Source organism: Jaculus jaculus, chromosome 4 (assembly GCF_020740685.1).
Source record: "Jaculus jaculus isolate mJacJac1 chromosome 4, mJacJac1.mat.Y.cur, whole genome shotgun sequence".
Classification (NCBI taxonomy): Eukaryota; Metazoa; Chordata; class Mammalia; order Rodentia; family Dipodidae; genus Jaculus; species Jaculus jaculus.
In genome coordinates, this window is record NC_059105.1 from 78,516,672 (window position 1) to 78,538,394 (window position 21,723).

At 41.2% G+C, this 21,723-nt stretch overlaps 1 protein-coding gene across 6 annotated transcripts in view; it reads right to left on the minus strand.

The window, feature by feature from the left end:
- Positions 1 to 21,171: 21,171 nt before the first annotated feature.
- Positions 21,172 to 21,723, minus strand: part of Tank (TRAF family member associated NFKB activator) — a 77,162-nt gene continuing 76,610 nt past the window's right edge. For all 6 annotated transcript variants that reach the window (XM_045148343.1, XM_004651880.3, XM_045148341.1 and 3 more), the window contains one exon: positions 21,172 to 21,551. In XM_045148343.1, the coding sequence (XP_045004278.1) occupies positions 21,375 to 21,551 (177 nt within the window). In that variant the 3' untranslated portion in view covers positions 21,172 to 21,374. The remainder of the gene's footprint in view (positions 21,552 to 21,723) is intronic.

Genomic DNA, 21,723 nt, shown 5'->3' on the forward strand with positions numbered 1-21,723 from the left:
TTAACCACTGGAAAAAAAAACAAACACCCACTTCTGTGATAAACCAAAATAAATTGCAGACATACTAACATATTCAATGTATAAATTAAAAATTATATAAAGGAGAAAATACAAAAGTGAGTATCTAACCTTTTGTGAGAAAGATTTTCTAAGTGTAGAAGCAAGAGTAAACTTTTCAATAAAAACAGCTCAGAAATAATAACTAAAGAATGAAAAAGGGCTGGAGAGATTGCTCAGCAATTAAGGTACTTGCTTGCAAAGCCTAAGGGCCCAGATTCGATTTCCCCGGGACCCACATAAAGTCAGAAACAAAGTGACACGTGCATCTGGAGTTTATTTGCAAGTGGCAAGAGGCCCTGGTGCACCCATTCTCTCTCTTCTCTCTGTCTCTGCTTGCCAATGAATATATATATATACATATATATATATAGAACAGGCTGGAGAGATGGCTTAGCACTTAAGATGCTTGCCTGCAAAGCCAAAGGACCCAGGTTCAATTCCTCAGGACCAATGTAAGCCAGATGCACAAGGTGGCATACGTGTCTGGAGTTCATTTGGAGTAGCTGGAGGCCCTGGCATGCCCATTCTCTCTCTCTCTCAAATAAATAAATGAATATAAATAAAGCATTTTATAAAATAAATAAAAAGAATGAAAATTTTGAGTTTTCTAATTTCCCATAACTCCACTCCTACTTTCTTTTGAGCAGCTTTCTATTTTATTTTTATTTATTTATTTGAGAGCGACAGACAGACAAAGAGGCAGATAATGGGCAAACCAGGGCCTCCAGCTACTGCAAAGGAACTCCAGATGCATGCGCCCCCTTGTGCATATGTTTTATGTGGTTCCTGGGGAATCGAGACTCAAACCAGGGTCCTTAGGCTTCACAGAAAAGCACTTAACCTCTAAGCCATTTCTCCAGCCACCCCCTCTTTTTTTCAAGGTAGGGTCTCAGGGTGGCCTCAAACTCATGGTGATCCTCTTACCTCTGCCTCTTGAGTCCTGGGATTAAAGGCGTGTACCACCACGCCCGGCATAGCTCTCTGCTATTTTTAAGTCTTTTTTCTCTTTAGTGCTTCAAACTCTACAATCCCTATAATAAAAATTCTCTAAACTTAAAATAAGAAAAAGTCAATAACAAAATGTGATAAATTAACTTAGAAAAAATATGTGAAATGAAGTTTTACTACATTTAATAAAGATAATATGTTTTTTCTACCCTTATTATATAAGAATGCTCACAGGCTAATTAAAAATCCATGAAAGAAATGGTAAATAAATATGAAATGTATTCCATTTCCTCATTTTATTTTTGGGTTTTTTTTTTTTTTTTTGAGGTAGGGTCTCGCTGTAGCCCAGGCTGACCTAGAATTCACTATGTAGTCTCAGACTGGCCTTGTGCTCACAGTGATCTTCTTACCTCTGCCTCCTGAATGCTGGGATTAAAGGCCTATGACACCACATCCAGCTTAATTTTAAATTTTTAACTGTTGTAAAAAGTGTGCATATTCATAAGGTACCAAGCGATGTTTTGGTATATTTTATAATTATTGTCATATCCATACATTCTTGTATATTTCCATGTTTGTAAGGCTCTTTGATTTATGTATCAAAACTGGTAAAAACAACAGTAAAAATCTTCTAAAAAATATTTTATTTATTTATTTATTTGAGACAGAAAGAGAGGAAGAGGCAGAGAGAAAGAGAGAATGGGTGCACCAAGGCCTTTAGCCACTGGAAACAAACTCCAGATGCATGTGCCCCCTTGAGCATCTGGCTTATGCGGGACCTGGGGAATTGAACTGTGGTCCTTAGGCTTCAAAGGCAAATGCCTTAACCACCAAGCCATTTCCCCAAGCCCCCAAACTTTTTTAACCTTGAAATTTCCATTTAAGAATTTTATCTGAAAGAAATAAATTACAGATATATATATATAAATATTTGTTTAGAATGTAGAAAAATTAAATGGGCTGAGTATGTGTCTTCATTCTAGAGCACTTGCTTAACATGAGCAAGGTTCTGAGTGATCCTCAACACACACACACACACACACACACACACACACACACACACATACTATACACACACACACACAAAGAGAGAATGAAAGTGTGCTATACAGATATACTTTAAAAGATTAACTGAGGGGCTGGAAAGATTGCTCAGTGGTTAAAGCCACTTGCTTGCAAAGCCTGATGGTCTAAGTTTAATTCCCCAGAACCCACATAAAGCCAGATGCTCAAAGTGGCACATGTGTCTGGAGTTTGTTTGCAATGGCAGGAGGCCCTGGCATACCACATATTCTCTCTCACTGTCTCTTTCTTTCTTTTCAAATAAATAAAAATATTTTTTTAAAAAAAAGATTGTGATTCTAGTAGAATTACAGTGATTATCATTTTACTTTTGTTATTTTTAGTTTATGAAATATTTTTGTTTATTTATTTGAGATAGAGATAGAAAGAATGGCACACCAGGGTCTCTACCCACTGCAAACAAACTCCAGATGCATGCGCCACTTTGTGCATCTGGCTTACGTGGGTCTTAGGGAATCAAACCTGGGTCCTTTGGCTTTGCAGGCAAGTGCCTTAACCACTAAGCAATCCCTCCAGCCCTATTTTTAAATTTTTAACTGACGTAAGAAGTGCACATATTCATAAGGTACCAAGTGATGTTTTAGTATATTTTATAACTTATTATATCCATAATTTATAGAATGAATATGTATTACTTTTGAAATAAAAATATTATAAAAATAAGATTTTTAAATGAATGTGGTGAAGACATTATATATGTTTTTCTTCAGGTGATAAGTCTTTTTGCACTATTTTAGCAAAGTCTCAGGTAAGTTTCTAGGTACCATAATTTAAAAAAGCAAATTATCAGATTAAATTTAGATATTGATTTAAAAGTAACAAATATTAAACAAGTAATATTTTCATTTTTAAAGTGAAATGAATGACTATTGTAATAAAAAGAATTCAGTTAGGCATATATATTTTTTTCTTTCTTTTTTTTTTTTTTTTTTTTTTTTTTGACCTGGAGTTCACTATATAGAGTCAGGCTGGCCTGGAACTCACAAACTCACAGTTATCCTGCCTTGGCATCCCAAGTACTGAGATTAAAGCATGTACCACCCAGCAGAAAGAAAGAAAGAAAGAAAGAAAGAAAGAAAGAAAGAAAGAAAGAAAGAAAGAAAGAAAGAAAGAAAGGGTGCACAAAGGCTTCCAGCCCCTCCAAACAGAACTCTAGATGCATACGCCACTTTGCATCTGGCTTTCTGTGGGTACTGGGAAATCAAACTTGGGTTATTGAGCTTTATGGGCAAGAAACACCCTAACCACTTAGCAATCTCTCCAATCATCTATATGTATGTGTATGTGTGTATATATATATATGTATATGTATATGTATATGTATATGTATATATATGTGTGTGTGTGTGTGTGTGTGTGTATGTATCTATCTATCTATCTATAGCTTTTGAAAAATATATTTATTTGAGAGAGAAAGGAGTGCCAGAGGGGGGCGGTATGGGTACCCCAGAGCCTCCTGACATTGCAAATGAACTCCAGATGCATGTTGTACTTTATGCATCTGGCTTTACATGGGTATTTGGGAAATCAAACTCAGGCATCAGGCTTTGCAAGCAAGCACCTTTAATCACTGAGCTGTTTCTCCAACCTTATATCTTTAAATAAAAATTAAGTGAACTTTTCTTCCACCAAGTTATAGCAGGTAATATAGCGTTGTTTTTAAGTAATAGAAACACAGTTTCAATTTCATCATTTAATACTAAACAAGTTTCATATAGCCCAGGCTGGTCTTGAACTTTCTAGGTAGCAGAGGATGGCTTTGAACTTTTTTTTTTTTAAATTTTAACTAAACACTGTATACATTCAATCAAAAACAGCCCCGAGTATGTATGCAAGAGTAGTTATTATAATGACCAGATCCTCTATCAACAAAGAGGTTTAGATTTCTGGTCTGTTGAGGGATCCAAGTCAGCTTGTGACCAAGTGAGACCCTTCCCTGGTGCAATCCCAGTTACCTTGGGTGATTTTGGTCTCGGTCAAGTTGCTGCCTGGGTCGTCGGGCTGCTGTCCTGATTTCTGGAGCTGGGCACTTGCTTTTCCTACGGGGCAAACTGAGCCGCTGCTGCTGCCTCTGCTGCTGCTGTAGCTGCCACTGCTGGAGCCACCACTGCTGCTGAAGCTGCTGCTGCTGTGTCCACTGCCGCTGCTCCCCCTGAAGCTGCTGCTGCCGAGTCTGCCGCTGCTGCCGCTCCTGGGTCTGCTGCTGTTGGGGCCGCTGTTACCGGTGCTGGAGCCGCTGATGTTGCTGCCAAACTCTGCTCCTGTTTGGGTCCCGTTGTCAGCCCAAGTTGGCATGGCTGGGTCCCAGGCCGCTGCTCTGTTTGCTGGAGCTGGGTTCAGGCGGTGGGGGAGGGGAGGGAGCCGCGGCTGCTCTGGTTGTATCGCTGTTCCACGTGTGCTTCTACCTCGCCGTCTGCTCCTCCGTTGCTCGCTGCCGCTCTCCCCTCACGTTTCCCGAGTTGCGGAGAGCGAGGTGTGAGGGGAAAATCCCGCACCTGGCTTTTCCTGCGGCTAGAGCTGAGTCTGGCAGCTTTCTGGTGCGCCGCGGCCATGGCGGTTGGCCGAGCTGCCAGAGCCGCTTTTCCCGCCTGTGCAGGCTCTGGATGCTCTGTAACTCTTCTACTTCTCCGCTGCCGCTTCAATTTCCTATACACCTCACTTTTTAGTAAAAGTGTGTATTTTGCTGAGTTTTTTTGGTCTTTTTCCTCCCTAGGCTGCTTTGGCGTGGTACCTACGCCGCCATCTTAACCGGAACTCTTTTTTTAAATTTTAATTTTATTCATTTATTTGCAAGCAGAGAGAGAATTCCAAGAGAGACAGAGAGAGAATGTGCATGCCAGGACCTCTAGCCACTGCAAACAAACTCCAGATGTATAAGCCCCTTGTGCATTTGGCTTACATGGGTCCTGGGGAATTGAACCTGGGTCCTTTAGCTTCGCAGGTAAATGCCTTAACTGCTAAGCCATTTCTCCAGCCTGGCTTTGAACTCTTGATTGTTCTGCCTCTACCTCCAAGTGCTGGGATTACAGATGTGTGCTACCCACTAAGATTCATTAAACCTATTATTTACATATTATAGCCTATGCATAGGAGACAAAGAATGTCATCAAAAATGATGAGTAGCCTTTATAGAAAAGTCTTCATTTGTTCTTTCTAGAAAATGCCAACTTGAGGACAAACATGTATACATATTAAGTGTAATAAAATTATCCTGAAAATAATGGAAACTTAGTAAAATAGTGAAACATAAAAAAGCCAACTGATATTATCACTGTTGCTTATATGTCTTCTTTCTCTTTCTTCTTTTATTTAAATTAACCAAATAAATTTTAGACAAATCTCAACTGATTTATAGGAAGCTTGAAAAGATTCTTGAGTAGCATATATTGTACGTGCTCTTCTGTTGGAACCTGACGTGTCTAGCAGTATAAACAACAACCTCTATGACAAGGGAACAGGAGGTGACAAATCCCAAACAGAGCCTCAAGAAGATGTGCAGTTCATTTCCCATAAACCACATTAAAACAGTCTCCATTAAAGACCAGGTGCTGTTCCCAGAGGAGAAAACACTGCCCTCCAGTGGCCTTCAGTGCCGAGATAAGAAGAGTTTCCGGTACCATAACTGCAGCATTTGTATGCAACATGCTGCATTTATCTAGACTCACTTCTGGCTATATTTCTTCAGCTAAAGCTCAAGTCTACAGCAGAGCATAAGGACAGAATCTCCAAGATGAATTCCAACGTAAATGTAGTTACTGCAGGCAGGTGGAAATGTTAACTGGGTGTATTTTGATTTTTTGACCCCCAAAGCTGACCATTTCTTTGACTCTCACAATTAAATTGTGCTAGCCCCCTATAGTTTCTCACTTCCCAGCTAAGGAAGAAGAGATTTCATCTCTGTGTTTCCCTTGTTGGCCAATTTTTTAGCTAAAAGACATTTAAAATTGTACAGCAGGCAGAACCCCAGGGGACTGAGTAGTGTTCCAACATCTTTAAAGGCTTTCCATCACTTGAAAAACCAAAATTTTCCTCCTGTTTCTTAAACTAACCAAAGTAGGCAAAAGCAATTTTAAAAGTCTTTGTGTCTAGCATTGGAACTTTCTCATATTTCACACCATTATATAAATGTCACTCTAACCTATATGTATCACAAATGCTACGCTAAATTAGGGCCAAATTTGCAACCTAGTTTAACTGGGTTTCCTCTTTTTGCAAATGCAGTTTTTGTATCTGCATTTAGCAATGCATACAAAACTGGCCGTATAGCTAACTGCTTCAAATTGCTAAATTTGAGGATGAATGTGTCTTTACGCATGTGCCAAACAATGCTGTTTCTCATCCTATCAAGACTACCTAATCAGGTGGACTTCAAGTGCAGTGCTAAAATCATGGACTATTTCTTTACTTAGATTTCAGAAAGAAAACATGGAATTTTAAGAGGGAAAGAATTTTCAAACCTCCTTCAAGCCTCTATGCTTCAGTTATCACAATGGAACTATAGCACATAAGACCATGGTCTTTAGAGTTCTTGGGGCTCACCCAAGTACTAGCTTTACATCTTAAACATGGCATCATTTTCCTTCACAGTAAGACAAAGCTAGTAATGCTGGTCTCATAGCTATTAAAACTGAGTAAGGGGATATAGGTGATATGTCTAGTATAGTTTAACCAATAAATTCTTTTGCTCAATCACCATCCCTTAGCCAAATAAATCTCATAGTGGCATGGTTTTCTGAAACACATCCCACTTGATCATATTTAGTAATGAATCTTCATTCAGTTTGCTACAGAGAAAATGTTCTGAATCCTCCAGATATGGTCTTTAAAACAAGTGCCTTGTGCAAAAGAAAATATTTTAGCACCATATTGCTCAAATATAACACCTTTAAATAGGAATCAAATTTTTCTTCTTTTCACTCACACAGAAGGTTATATCCATTAGATATTCACCTGGATTCACAGAGCCCTTTAGAATTTTAAAATGACAAACATTACAATTATAATTATTATAAAAATATAATATTAGACATGTTTGGGCATATTACAGTGAGTTATAAAGTTTTTGCTCTTGAGAGTACAGAGTTCCATCACCACCTGTTCCAGTTAATTCAGTTTACAACATGTGTATTTCAGACAGAAAAGTGCTTCCTTTAGGAGGTTAACTCACTAATCTCTGAGATGAACAAAAACCCATGTATTTTTTTAAAAGATACATTTTCTTTTCACCAGCTGTGGCAATAAGGCTTTACTGAGCAGTGGTCTCACACCATCGTCTCCTCCCTCTGTGTATATCTGTAATACCACAAAACATAGGGTTTCTTTTTCTGGATAGGTTAAGTATTGTCTTCACTGACCACATATCTTATTAATTATGTCATTATGGCACTTCATGTTATATGGTATAGAATCTTTGACTACACAAAATGTTCAAAGTGGCTCTCTCTTTCTCTTGCTCTATCTCCTTCCCCACCCCCACATTTTTTTTGGGGGGGTCAGTTCTCACTATGTGAGTACAAGCTGGCCTAGAACTCTTGATTCTCCTGCCTCTGTCTGCAAGAGCTGGCAACACAGGATCACAGGTGTGCACTACCATACCTAGCTCAAAATAGTTCATATAACTCAAAACTCAGAGTCAAACTACTTATGATTTCATATATGATGGGGCTGGAGAGATGGCTGAGCGGTTAAGGTGTTTGCCTGCAAAGCCAAAGGATCCTGGTTCCATTCTCCAAGACCCACGTAAGCCAGATGCACAAGGGGGCATATGCATCTGGAGCTTGTTTTTAGTGGCTTGAGGCCTTGGAGTGCCCATTCTCTCTCTACCTTAAAAACGAACAAACCAACCAACAAAAAATCCTTTAAAGTCCTAGTTGAATAAAGCCAAGTAAGTTACAGTTAGATATTGCAATGACATGTGTATGCTACATTGAACTCTGTGAATAAACATTTGCTGTATAAGGATAAATGTAAAGAGAACTGGAGAACTGCTTAGTGTCAAAGCACACACTTAGTATGTGTGAAGCCATGGGTTCAATCCCCAGCACCAAAAAAAAGAGTGTTAGGGGGTGGATAAATTTTGGTATAGCTAATCCAAATTAAAGTCAAACTTTGTATGAATTATGACAAATATTCTGATAACTATTTTAAAAATATATTGGTAACAGCATCAAAATAATCTAAAGTGATACACTTTCTGGATATATTATTATAATTCTCTACCTTGACAGATGACACTTTTAGAACATTCTAAATACAATTTCTTGTATATGCACTAAAATAAAATGTAACAGATAGACAACTCACCATAGTATAAGTAACATTCAAATTTAGTAATTTATTTTCCAGGTGGAAACCAGGCTTCTTGGAAGACTTCAGACTATGCCAAATGGTCTGATTTTACCACAGAGGTAGGCACTAGAGGACTAAATTTACTTCTGTGTAACTTTTGTTAACTGCATTTTACATGCAAATGTCTACACAACCATGTTAATGAAGTTATAGAAAAAGAAATTTGGCATTCCCCTTTTATGTTTTATCCAAAAGCAACTTTTCAATTGACTTGCTCTATTCCCCCCCCCCCCAAGGAAGGGTCTCACTCTAGCTCAAGCTGACCTGGAATTCACTCTGCAGTCTCAGGGTGGCCTTGAACTCATGGTGATCCTCCTACCTCTGCCTTCCAAGTGCTGGAAGTAAAGGCATGTGCCACCATGCCCAGCCATAGCAATTTTTTAAATCATTCTTGATTTAATCATAAGAAAATGAAAGTCTAACAACATATTCACAAATCAAGAAAAACAAGGCTTATGCAAAAAATTTAAACTTGAGACTCTTCTTCCCATACAGTTAGTCTTCTGGACATAGGTGCTTCTGCTGGAGTCAGAAAAAGTCAACCCTGCGTATTACAAGATTACAATTCAGAGTCAGTTATTTAGAGGAAATTTTTTCCTTCTTATCAAGTAACTGAAAGTTTTCTATACTCCATGCTTAATTCACCATCATCCAAAAATCCTTTTTATTTTTCAGGAAATGTTAAATGTATTTAAATCATGCATGGGTGTACTTCCTCTAAAAATGTTGACTTCCAAGCTCACAACCTGTGTTGGCAATGAAAACATACAATATTCTTTCAAATGGAACACTAATAATCCAAAATTTGCCTCAGATTGGAAGTGTCCTGAGTATTAAAATGTTTTTTAAATATATTTTATTTATTCATTTATTTGAGAGAGAGGAAGAGGCAGATTGAGAGAAAGAGAAAATGGGTGCGCCAATGCCTCTAGCCACTGAAAACAAACTCCAGACGCATGCACCCCCTTGTGCATCTGGCTTACCTGGGTCCTGGGAAATCAAACCAGGGTCCTTAGGCTCCACAGGCAAATTAAAAAATAACGGCTGAGCCATTTCCCCAGCCCCTTAAAATGTTTTTTTTTTTTTTAAACCCAATGATGTAGTTGATTTGCAATAAAAAACAGAATGCAACAACACTAGAAGTGTAAGGGTTAAGAGAAGAAAATATAGTTGAGATTCTGCATTTATGGTACATATAGGCAGGTGTAGATAACAATCTTGCCTCATTACATCAAGAAAAGGAAAGTAAAATAAAACCCCTTCACATATTAAAACAAATCAGTATCGTGACCCAAATTCTTAGAACTTTTAAATGTCTATAACTTCCCAATATCAAGGTCTTGGAACATCACAGAATTAAAAAGACCTTCAACCGAGGTGTGACTAATGTATTTGTCTTGCATGGGTGAGGCCCTGGGTTCAATTGTTAGCACTGGGGAAGATAATTACAGACCTTACCTTTGAGGATCAGAGAGAAGAGAGAGGAGAGAGGGGGGGGGGGAAGGGAGAGAGAGGGAGAGAGAGAGAGAGAGAGAGAGAATAGCCAAAGCACTGAGAAAAAGCTTGGTGTGATATATGCCCAGGACCCTTTGTGGGTTGTTGGCCTATTCTTAGTCACGACTACTGAGTGACTATATCAGACAGAGATGGTGTGTGTGTGAGAGAGAGAGAGAGAGAGAGAGAGAGAATATGAGAATTGAATTGGGGTGAAGTAGGAGAAACTAGAATGCTGTTAAGAAATTTAACAAACCCATTTGATTTTTGAAGAAACATTTGAGTGTTGTGTTTGCATATGCTGGGCAGCATAAACCATAAACCTTGCTGATTTCTGTGAACTGCTGCAAGAAGCATATAAATAGTGTTGCTGTCAATGGGAGGAAGAGACAGGCAGAAATCAATTCAGAGACAAGCAGCACCTCCAGGACAGGAAGTTTGTTTCCAGTACAAGCTGCAGAGGATGATGACATCCAGAAGAAAACGTCTTTTTCACAAGGTTGCTAGAGCCCTTGCTTTGTCATCTTTGTGTACAGAAACACTGATACTGGAGAGGACTTAATCTCCCCCTTTCCTAAAATTAAAAATATAAACTCTTTTTAGTTATTTTTAAACTTCTCATGGAACCCATTGTTTTGTTCCAGGAAGCAGGCAAAACTCAGCAAGACAACAAAGACTTGATTTGCACTCAAGAACAAGTCCTCTCCAGAGGGTAATTAATCCTTAGTCACTCATCTTAGAAGTCCCAGTTACAGGGCAGGTTAATGTTCAGGTAGTTCTATTTTCTTTAAAATTTTTTTAAACATTTTTTTTGCCGAATGTTATACTATTAATTGCCAATTTGCATATGTGTGCAGCTGCTGTTTTGGCTCTGAACTCAATCTGATAAGCTTGCTGGAGGTATCGCAGAGCACTTGGCAGCTTTCCTATTTGAAAAGAAAGCCTCTCCCCACCACAGAACAGCTGATCGTCTATCAGCGATAGACCCTGATGGCGTGAATTACAATTACACTACTTTTCACACTAAATCTGGGTGATAGCTACTTGGAAAGAAGTTTCATCATTTTTTACCACAAACTGGAAAAAGAATTACATGGTCATGCTGTGCTTTTAAAGGCAGTTTGGTTCACTTTTGTCTATTTAACACCTAATTCCAAGAAGTCCATAGGCATCCAGAGATCTGAATGGCGTGTAATGAATTCACTGTTTAGATTGAAGATTTTTAAAATCTACCTCAAATTACATTTATTAACAAGGCGACCAGGAAGTGTTAAAGTTGTTAGACGCTTCATTTATTAAATAATTTGTGGGTATTTTCAGTTGTCATATCTAGAGTCATGGGGTTTGCTTATTTTTTTTAATTAGCAATCCAAAACAATGCTACTGCAGTTTAACAATTCATCACATAATCTTGGGCTTTTCCGTTCAGCTGTTAATGTTAGATAATTCAGATTGTTATTTTGATCTGTTTATAAATGATTTAGGTTGAGGAACACCGCAGCCGCCCAGGCAGATCCTCACGGAGGGGCATTCCGGAAAACGCATTTGGGGAATTAGGTTTAACAAACAAGGGATAGGAACCAGGGCACTAAAATAGCTTGATTGATTCTCATTGGTTATTTACTTCATTATTAATGTACCTTTCCTTTCTCTTTAGAAAACTGCGGGAGCCCTTCTCTGTCAAAATACATTTATTCGACATCTCGTTTTCCTGGGGCCTTCGAAAGAAATGTCTTTCCTCTTGCAAGAACCGGCCAACTATCAGAAAACGTGATACTCCTAAGCCACCCTCTTCTCACCCTCCTCTCAGTTCTCCTCCCTCCCGTCTTGCCATTCAAATCCACTTAACAAAAGTTAAACCCACCTCAAGCAGCGTATGTGGAACACATTAATCCTGACGTAGTTAACCTAAGAGAAAAATAGATTTTGTTTTCCTTTTTTTAGTTGCTAGCTTTATTAGATTTCTCACTCTCACAGATTATCCGAAGACTACCCATTGATTGATCGCCCGTAGAGCTGCATTTGGTGTAAAGAAAAAACTCACAGCTTTATTGGCTCCCAGGAGACAAAACAAACAGAACAAGATATTCATATTAATGCAAACAATGCCAAATGAGGGAGACAATCGCCACTGGGCCAGCGTGGCTGGAGGCTGGAAAGGCCTGGTGCTGGAGCCGAGGTTCCGGCCTGGCCTTGGCGACCCCTGCGGCCTCCCGCCGGCCCGAGCGTGCTCGGCTGGGTCCTGCCAGCCTGGCCAGGCGCGTCTCGGCCTCGCGGACCCCGCGGAGACCGCCGTCCAGGCCTCTGGGAAGGCCTCGGCCCTCGAGCCTCCGCAGTGCAGGGCTGGGAAGGACCCACGACTCCCCTTCGCTTTCTCCTTGGCCTGTCCACAGGGTCCGGGAGCCTAATGCGTGAACCTCAGTTCCTTTTCAGCTAGGGCAGAGGTGAGTGAATACAGCTCCTGTGCGCCTGCTGGCTACCTGGGGCAGCCGGAATGGACAGCCAGGGACAGCCAGCGGAGACAGGTGCGAGGGGACTCTGGAAGCAAGAAAGGCTATGACACACATCCTGTCTGTTTTTTTTTTTTTTTTTAAAGCTTACATTATCACGGAGGTGACAATACAAGTTCATATTTAAACACAGGACTTTGTAGCATCAGACGCCAGAGTGGTATGCACAGCCAATGCTGAGATGTATTTACGAGATCCTACGACTTTGAGGAATGGTGAAAAAAAAAAAAATTCCAGGTTCATAGCTATTTCCCCAATCCCCAAACTAAGGAAGAATCTGCCAAGACTTGGTTGAATCTCTTCTACACTCAATGTAATGTTAAAAACAGGGTTGCCCAACAGCATAGGGCATACTTGTTCCCCCACCCCAAATTATTTTTTATTATTATTGTTTTCGTCTTTATCTGAATTTCAGATTTACTGGGCATCTTGTATTTTTATTGGTGAAACCCATGATCCTTACTACAAAACTACTGAAGAAACCATTTTCGAAGCAAGGCTCATTTTCTGCTATAATCCTGACGTTTGTGTTTGGATCCTTGCTTTCACAATGAGCAGCTCTATCACATACTTTCCCAAGCGTATTGTAGAGTGGAGGAGCAAGAACGAGGAGCAGCATGGAAATGTCCATAGATTTTAGGAGAAAGTGGGGGTGCCATTGTTACCTCCTCCTAACAAAATGGCCTTCCTTAAGGCTGCTGGTTCACTGGATCTCACCTATAGAGATGCGTGTTCTGGCCAGTAGAGGGTACCATAGTGTGCCTGTAAGCAGTGTCAGTTACAATGGAACCCATGTCAGGGTTATAAGTAGACTTCCTAAGCCTTTATTACAGAGCCACATTTAGGATTAGCATTTAATTTATTTTGAAAGGACACAAAGTTCCTACTTGAAAACGTTAAAGGTGAAAGAACAAAATCAGCTTTGAATGTTACCAATGGTTATACATCTTATCCAATGTCTTGTAACTGCTGGAAATGTCAGTGGTAAAAACTCAGGAAGGACACTGAACTCCCCCCACCCCCACCCCTGGTGTTTGTGTGTATGTGTTCACAAAGCTGCTTCGTGTAGGATCCTGCTGCTTGCATTTTTCCCCAGCCTGAGTTAGAGAAAGCTTTTTCCAGCAAGCTTTGTCACCCTTCTGGACACTTAAGATTCCCAGTGAGCTCGCCAGCCTTTTAAGCCAATTGCTTGAAGTTATATGAATACACCCACACAGGATGCCCCTTTACCACTGACACTTAGTGCTATTTAACAACTGCAAATAGAGAAACTATTTGTTAATGAGAGTTGATTCACCAACACTGAGAGAAGACCTCTCCTGAGTCAGGCTGTCTCAGACAATCAGGCCAACTGGAGCCAATTGAAATACTTAGTTTGGTTGACTTACTGCATATTTCAGATCAATAATTTCAGAAAATAGGCTTCTTCCAACTCATACCAGCTTGCTTTTTTGTTCTTTCCCCAACAAATTGTAACCCTTGAATTAAGAATTTGAATTATCAAAAGTTAGCATGGTGATTTGGGGGTTATGGTGATGGTTAAGTGAGAATTTTAGAGATTACAAATTCTTTTTATAGCCTATCTTACCTGACTTTGTCTTCCAAACTACAAAACTCCATGTGAATACTTGCTCTGTCCTGACTTGTGCCAGCCTGAGAAATGCTCAACATTCATTTATGGAAGTTCATCTTCCTTCCAGCAGAAACGCACAGGGTTCCTTGTCAAGTCAGTAATAAACTGACAACGCTTAAATAGTAAACCCCACCAAATACCAGGGTCAGGCTCCCTATACTCTTAGCATCTTCCTATAAAAAGACTGGATGATTTAACCTTGCAATTTCAGGGGGAGAGTATTCTTTTCTTTTTAATTATTAAAAATTTATTTTAAGAAAAGGAGGAGAAGGGTAAAGCTCCCAAGCTGAGTAGCTGGGAGAGGGTTTAAGCAGGTTGTCCTACTTTCTTTTTTCTCTCTTTGAGGTGAGTAGGTCCTAGGGAGGGAAAAAAGAGTTAGACTGATGGTCTGGAGAACCTGAGTTGAGTCATAGCTTCTTAAGTATGTTTAAGAAATTCATTTGTTCTCTTTAGCTATAGATTTTTTTCTTTCTTTCTCTATTTGTCTTCACAAAACGAAAGATGAATTAGGGCATCTTTCAGACATTATACTTTTAAAACTATTCTTTGAGTTAATTACTAATACCTTTCTAGACTCCTTCCAACTAATCTCAGGAAGACCGTTTTTGAATGCATTTACTCATGGTAGAGATCTGAACAACAAAGGACATACAGGGAACACTCTAGGGTATCCAGGTTTTCTAGAAGGCCAGGGGACATTCACACGGGCTAGAGTGTTAAACATGAAGGGGTTCCACAGTGAGGTGTAGATTCTCTGGATAGCTGTGAGTGGCTTAAAAATACCTAACCTTGCTTAGAGAGGACAGAGGGATAACATGCTTGAGAACTTGCTTCAGTCCATTTCTATATGTTGCAATAAAATGAGAGTTGAAGCTATTTAGTAAAAAGTACATGGCATCGTCATTTTGAATATACCCATGCTTGGGACAGCCTAGCTGTATGAATTCATCCAAGAAGAGCCCTGAAGCTTGAGGTTGTTGACAATATTGTTGTAAATGGTTCTAGAAATGACCTAGCAATTTGCTTCCTTATACTTTATCATTGATATAGAATGATGTTTCTTTTGATTTGAGGCCCTTCTTGAACCATAAGCTCTAACAATCTTTTGCTAAACAGACTTCATTCACATTCTGAATCTGGTTTTTGTCTCACACATATTAAATTTTACAAAACAGAAAGAAACAATAGAGCTTATTAGGAAAAACTTGTTTTGAATATCAAATTAAGCATAATGGAAATAGGCACATGTTTTAGCATGGTTCTCCCCCCCTTTTTGCCAATTGAACATTTACATCTTTTTCAGTACTGTGATTTTCCCCTTAAGTCTTAAGCTGGCACCCTACACGCTCAACAAATGAGACTTACAGAGAAATCTTTGTAAGACTGGATTCCAAATGCACAGCTTTCTGAAGAAGAGTTTTAGGCAATCACCCTTAAACTGCATGTATCTCTGTGACTGAGGTGTTCTAAGAAGCTAAAGAACTACCTAATTTCAGAAACTTTAAATTCACGGTTGGTGCCTACTGGCTTCAAAGTATGCCTTGTTCTCCATGATCCTGTAAATTCAGAGGTACACCTTACTACAAAGTTTGTTATTAAGGTATATGCCCCAGGTGGAGGCATCTTCAAAGCCAATATATTTCCCTTATAACTGGTGTCAAATTGATGTATATATTAAAAAATCTCAGAAAATGATCTCAAAAAGGAAGTAACAGCCCAATGAGCCATATGTTCAGGGAACCTAACAGGTTTCCATTGGGACCAAATTTCACTTCACCTTTTTGTCCTTATGTGCAAATAAAAACTTATCTATAAATACACCATTAAAACAGGCATGCAAATTTGTTAGGTCTATAGGCTGAAAAGAAACCATATATTAAGCTCATAATATCCGAGTTACTGAAAGTAAATCATTTTTGTTAGGTATTAGAAGTACATAATAGGATCTAGAATTGAGCTAAATTTACTTGAACTCTGTAGACTCACAGTTGCAAATGTACTGCTTCTACATAGTAGTTCATGGAAAAAGACTAAAATATAGTTGATAAATAGCATATTTTTTATGTTGATGGAACATCTGAACCTCAAATTTACATTAATAAATGTAAACTTTTTTTTTTCCTTGCTGTTAGGTATGTTGCTATTTTAACAGACTCAGACACCAGGGAGTTTTCCAAATGCCAGCTGATACTGAGCAATGAAAAGTCTGCGATGTGCTAAGGGCAAAGGTCTGTTAATGGACTTCCAGAGAGCAGAAAACCAAAACCATTAATACTACCCAGCACAAAATACTTCATGTAACCCTTTCAAGATGTTTCAATTGAAAAACTTTTAAATACTTTGTATTATTTTAGTAGGTCCTAACAGTATATATATATTTTTTTTCTTTCATCAAGTAGAAAATTTGTATGGACACATCATGTGTTAGCACTATTTTCCTCCTCCCTGCCCCCATACTGCTGATGACCCTCCTCAGTGTGATTGCTGGTGTTCCCCCTCGGGTTGTTAGTTGTGAGATAGATCCTAATAATCTTGCACTGAGCTGCTTTATTGATATGCTTGGGCATATCCCAAAGAGAAGACGACATTGTGCACTTGTGTAATTTTTCATATGATTCGAATCAATATTGATGATAGAAAGATACTGAGATCACTAGTCATTTTCACTTTATATTTGTGTACTTTTATCATGAGACATTACCAAGTGAAGGGCGAAAACAGTGATATAAGTGGAACCCTTGTGTATGTAAGACTGGGCTTTATCAAGTCTTCACGTTTGGATTATTAAATACATGAACAATATTTGTGTAAAGTTACGCAAAGGTAAAAGTCAGTAGAAAAAAAATTCCACCACAAAGCCATCCATGGTTAGAGAGAAGGTTCATTATGTTCATTTAGCCTGCATTCTCATTCCAGTTCTCTTTTGCTGGGTCCATCTAACTCAAGCCATAATGATGTCAATACTTTTAATCATAAAGGGTAGTTAAGTTTATGTAAATCTGTAAGAGTAAAAATATCCTACTGGTAGGAATAAAAGTGTATTTTCAACTCAATAATCATCTTTACCGCTCAGAAAGTAGGGGCAAGCAGTGTGAAGACCTGGGTTGTGCCCCTAGGATGCCTCAGCTGGGATGGAAGGCTTTTTTCAGGGAAGGCTTTGTCCAGTGGATTCTTTGCCATGGGGTTGTCTTGACTCTGGCCAGAGTGCAGGGAGCCACTGTTGGAGAGCGGTGCCCCAGTTCTACCTGGGCCTCGTCACCCCGTTTGTTCCTGCTGTATGGGAAGGGCTGCTTTGCCCTCACCCGCTGCAGCCATAAGTTGTGTCTTGCGGGGTGGAGAGCACAGAAGGCCCTGAATTCTAGATTTGCGGCGGGCCAGGAGGCCAGGCCTTCATGGAGAGGCCCTTTCCCTGCTTGCTAAATGGGGCTCTGGCGGCTGAGGCACGGAGGGTTGGGTGCTGAGACTGGCTGGGGGCCCGACTTCACCGCCCCTTCGGGCCAGCGGGGTGCGGCTGCTCCCGGCCCCCAGCGCCAGGGCCGGGAGAGGCAGGGAGGGCCTGCAGGGCGGCGGCCTGGCCACGGCGGGGCGGGAGGTCTGTGCTCCACCCCGCGGGGTCTGTCGTCTCCGACCTTGCCCACCCGGGCTGTCCCTCGGCCATCTTGAACTCGCTTGGCTTGCACGGATGGACGCCCAGGAGAAAGCGAACGGGCGCTCGGATGCGGGCTCCCGGGCCTCTCCTCTGGGCCCTCCGAGCCCGGGACGCGGGTCCCACTCGCCAGCGGCGGGAAGGACGCGCGGGAAACCGAGGGAGCAGGAAGCGGGCGGCAGCGGGCCCGCTGGAAAGGAGGGAGCGCGGAGGAGGGAGGCCGGGAGGAAGGAGGGAGCGCGGCAGGCAGGCAGGCGGAGGGAGGGCTGATTAGCATGCAGCAGCGCTCGCGCGCCCGGCTCCATTGTTTTAACACCTCCCCTCTCCTCCGCGCCAATCTGTCACCGTTCAGCAGGCGAACGCTGCTGCCTCAAATGCTGCTCTTCTCAAATGAGACGGATAATTAGTTGCCCCGCACGAATGCCGCACTCTTCTCACCCCTGATTGCTATCACCTTCTTGCTCCTGGCAGTTTTGACACCTCGTAATCAGCCTGCTGCTTTTCTCTTTTCTTCCCGACTTCTGCTTCCCTCCCCCCTTTTCCTTCCTAGTTGATTTATTTATTTATTTATTTATTTATTATTTTACATGAAATCCCGGTGCCTATTTGGGCGAGCCCTCCGCCGAGTTAACCTTCCGCGTGTACATGTGTGCCCGTGTATGCATATGTAAACCAGTGTGCGCGCGCGGGGTGGGGGCTGGCAGTTTGCGGGGAAACACTGCTTTCACGACAATTTCCTCCTAAAGATATATTTTTGGGGGGGGGAGGGGGTGTAGGGGGGAGCTAGGGAGAGGGACGGGGGAATGAGTTAGGGAGACCTCAATTAATGCTTTAAAGATCTCTTAGAAATTAACAAACTGGGGAGTCTCGGAATCTGCTGTCAGCGGCGTGTTTTCCCCGCTCTCCTCTAACAAGCACTGACAGTCTAATTACTGTAGCTACAAGCAGCTGTCGAGGCACCGGCCCGGGAGAGGGGAGAGAGGGGAGAGCGGGCGCCCGGGGCAGGCGGGCGGGCAGAACGAGTGCTCACCGCCGAACCCCGCGCCGGGCCGGCAGCTCCCGCCCAACCCTCCCGGCCCGGCTTGGCTCCAGGAGCATGGAGCTTGGAAGGGCAGGGCCCGGCCCCCGACCGCCCTGCGAGCGCAAGGCGGGCCCGGGGGCCGGCATGCTCCCTTATTGTTTCGTATTTATAAAGCCTTTACCTTGAAGGTTAAAAGATGTGAAGAGGAAAGGAGGGGACTTGGGGGGAGTGGGAAGAGAATCTTTTCTTTCTCCTCGAGCTCTCTCCCTCCCCTGGTGTTGGTAAAATAACCACGCAACCCGGGGCTGAGGGGGCGGGGTGAGCCAGGCTGGAGTGTAAGAAAGCAGATGTCCCCGCTGGCAGCAGCCTCGGCCTCCGGGGGGAAAGCTGCACGGGCGGGGGGCCCTCCCGAGGACATTCACCTCCCACTTCTCAGGCATCCCGCTCACAACTGCCGCGCCTCGGCGGGGGTGGTTTCTTCAGACTCAGCATTTTGCGCGTGCAGCTTTCTTACCTGGGAGCTGTTCTTACCCGGCCACGCTTAGCAGATGCCTACGGGCAGCCCCTGCAAGGCGCAGTAATGAGAGACAGAGGGAGAGCCGGCAGAGGCCACTCCACATTTCAAGCTGGTGCCAACCTCTGCACTACAGAGAGGGACAGGCAGGAATCCACTCTCTGGTGGCCCAAAAGGGTCTCCTCTGCCCTTGGAAGTTGGACTTGGGCACCTCTGGAATTCCACAAAACAGTTCCCTGCCCTTACTAAAAGTGGTAGAGGTGGGAAAAGGGACTGGAGAAGAGGGCCCAGCGGTCCGCTTTGACTCACTTTCTGGACTAGTTTTCTTTGGTGGTCAGCAAACCAGTAGATGTCAAATGTATGAGAGGGACTCTCCTTCTAGACAAGGGGAGGGAAAAAGAAGTAATTCCTATCCTTAGGTATGGTGCTATTTTCTAGCTGGTACACACTGGGAATTTTTTAGTTTTAACTAGGTATGTGTCTGCAGGAGTGAGCGTGGAAGGCTGGGCGGGTGGGAGGTGGGGGGGGAGAGTATCGGATAATTGTCTAGGCATTTCCATTCAGCCCCAGTGGCAATGAAAAAGATGTACATGCCTCAGAACCCTTCACAGTGAATACCTAATAATGGCTATGTCACCTTGGTGAAGAAGATGTCAATGTGATGTGCTTGGCACCCTGAGAAGTCAAGGTATCACTCTCATTCTTCCACAAGTGAAGGCTCTTCACTGGGGACGGGGGCCTCCTCAAATTCCTCCTACCTGAACCCCTCCAGCCTAAAGTATGTGCCTCACAATGGCTTAAATTTGTTTGTGAGGTACAAAAATCAATGATTACTTCTTCTTTTTTTGGTTTTTCGAGGTAGGGTCTCACTCTGGTCCAGGCTAACTTGTAATTAACTCTGTCATCTCAGGGTGGCCTTGAACTCATGGCAATCCTCCTACCTCTGCCTCCCGAGAATGCTTACTTCTTAAAATGGGAAACCTCTCAATTTTTTAAAAACAGGGGAGTCTTAAATAATTTTTCAGCATTGAAAATTTGGTATTCTTTCAAATGTCTTCCCAGTGTCCATCATTCAGGCTGCTAATGATGAATAATAAATGTTTCAACTAGAACCCAAACGTTTCTAATCTAAATAAATACAAAAAGTCCTTACAGGCTGACTTTAATTATATTTGTTCTCATTAAAAGCAATTTGAAAATATTTAATTTGAAAGATAATTTTAAATTTTAAAGTGATCTACTAGTTTGTCCTAAGTGCTATAAACCCTGATCATCACCCTTCTTTCAGGTTAATAGAAAGACATATGAATTGTATAAACTTCCCCAAATGTGACGTTTATTCAGCTCAGAAACAAAAAACACTTGATGATCAAAACAGTAACTCAATATTCATTCCATCATGCAGCTATATACATAGTAAAAATTAAGCCATGTGTGCTTTTAATAGCCTAAAATATTTAAATAGTTATCCCGGTATAACAAATATCTTTGATTTGGTATTATATTAAGTGTTTATGTCATCTGCCATTCTCTGTACCTATAGATTTATTTAAAATAAACATTACCTGTAGCATAATTTAAAAATTTAAAAGAATGTCTATAAGTGAAATCCTAGAAACATTTGGCATCACCAAATTCAATAGCTCTCATGAGGTTCAAACACTAAGGTTGGGTATTTGACACAAACATAAATTATGATTATAGAACTCTAAGTTACACATAATTTTGAATTAGGTAATACTATAAACACAAGTACAATTAATTACCATTTTATACAAAATGATCTTTTAAAAGATAAATGAAAATGACAAGTTTAAAAATTCAAATAGCTGTGACATTAGGTTTTTTTTTTTTTTTTGGTTTTGCGAGGTAGGGTCTCACTCTGGTCCAGGCTGACCTGGAATTAACTCTGTAGTCTCAGGGTGGCCTCGAACTCATGGCGATCCTCCTACCTCTGCCTCCCGAGTGCTGGGATTAAAGGCGTGCGCCACCACACCCGGCTACATTAGGTTTTTTTTTAATAGATGATCTTAAATTTGATTACAATCATAGATATTTTAGTATTACAAACCCCAAACCATCACACAGAACTTGTTATGTTTGTCTGCAAATGTGAATCAAGTCTCCCCATTAAAGTGTGAATTAAGATGCCGGAGGAAATCCCCCCTGGATGTAATGGATGGTGGGAAAGACGTTTGACAGAATTCACATACTCGACGTATGAGGAGTTCTGAATCTGTGTCATTTAGTACCACTAAGTCACTGTCTTGGTTAGGAAAGGGCTTCCACAAGGGCTGCAGGAAACAAACAAAAACATTTTCTGTTACTTGTGTTTAAAATTAACTTACATTAAATTTTAAATCCAAATATCTGAATGAGTACTGTGTGAGCTTTTCTGTCCTATTTAATATGAAAACAAGTATCTTTTCTACAGAGTTAGCATGAGGATGTGGTTCAATTATTTTT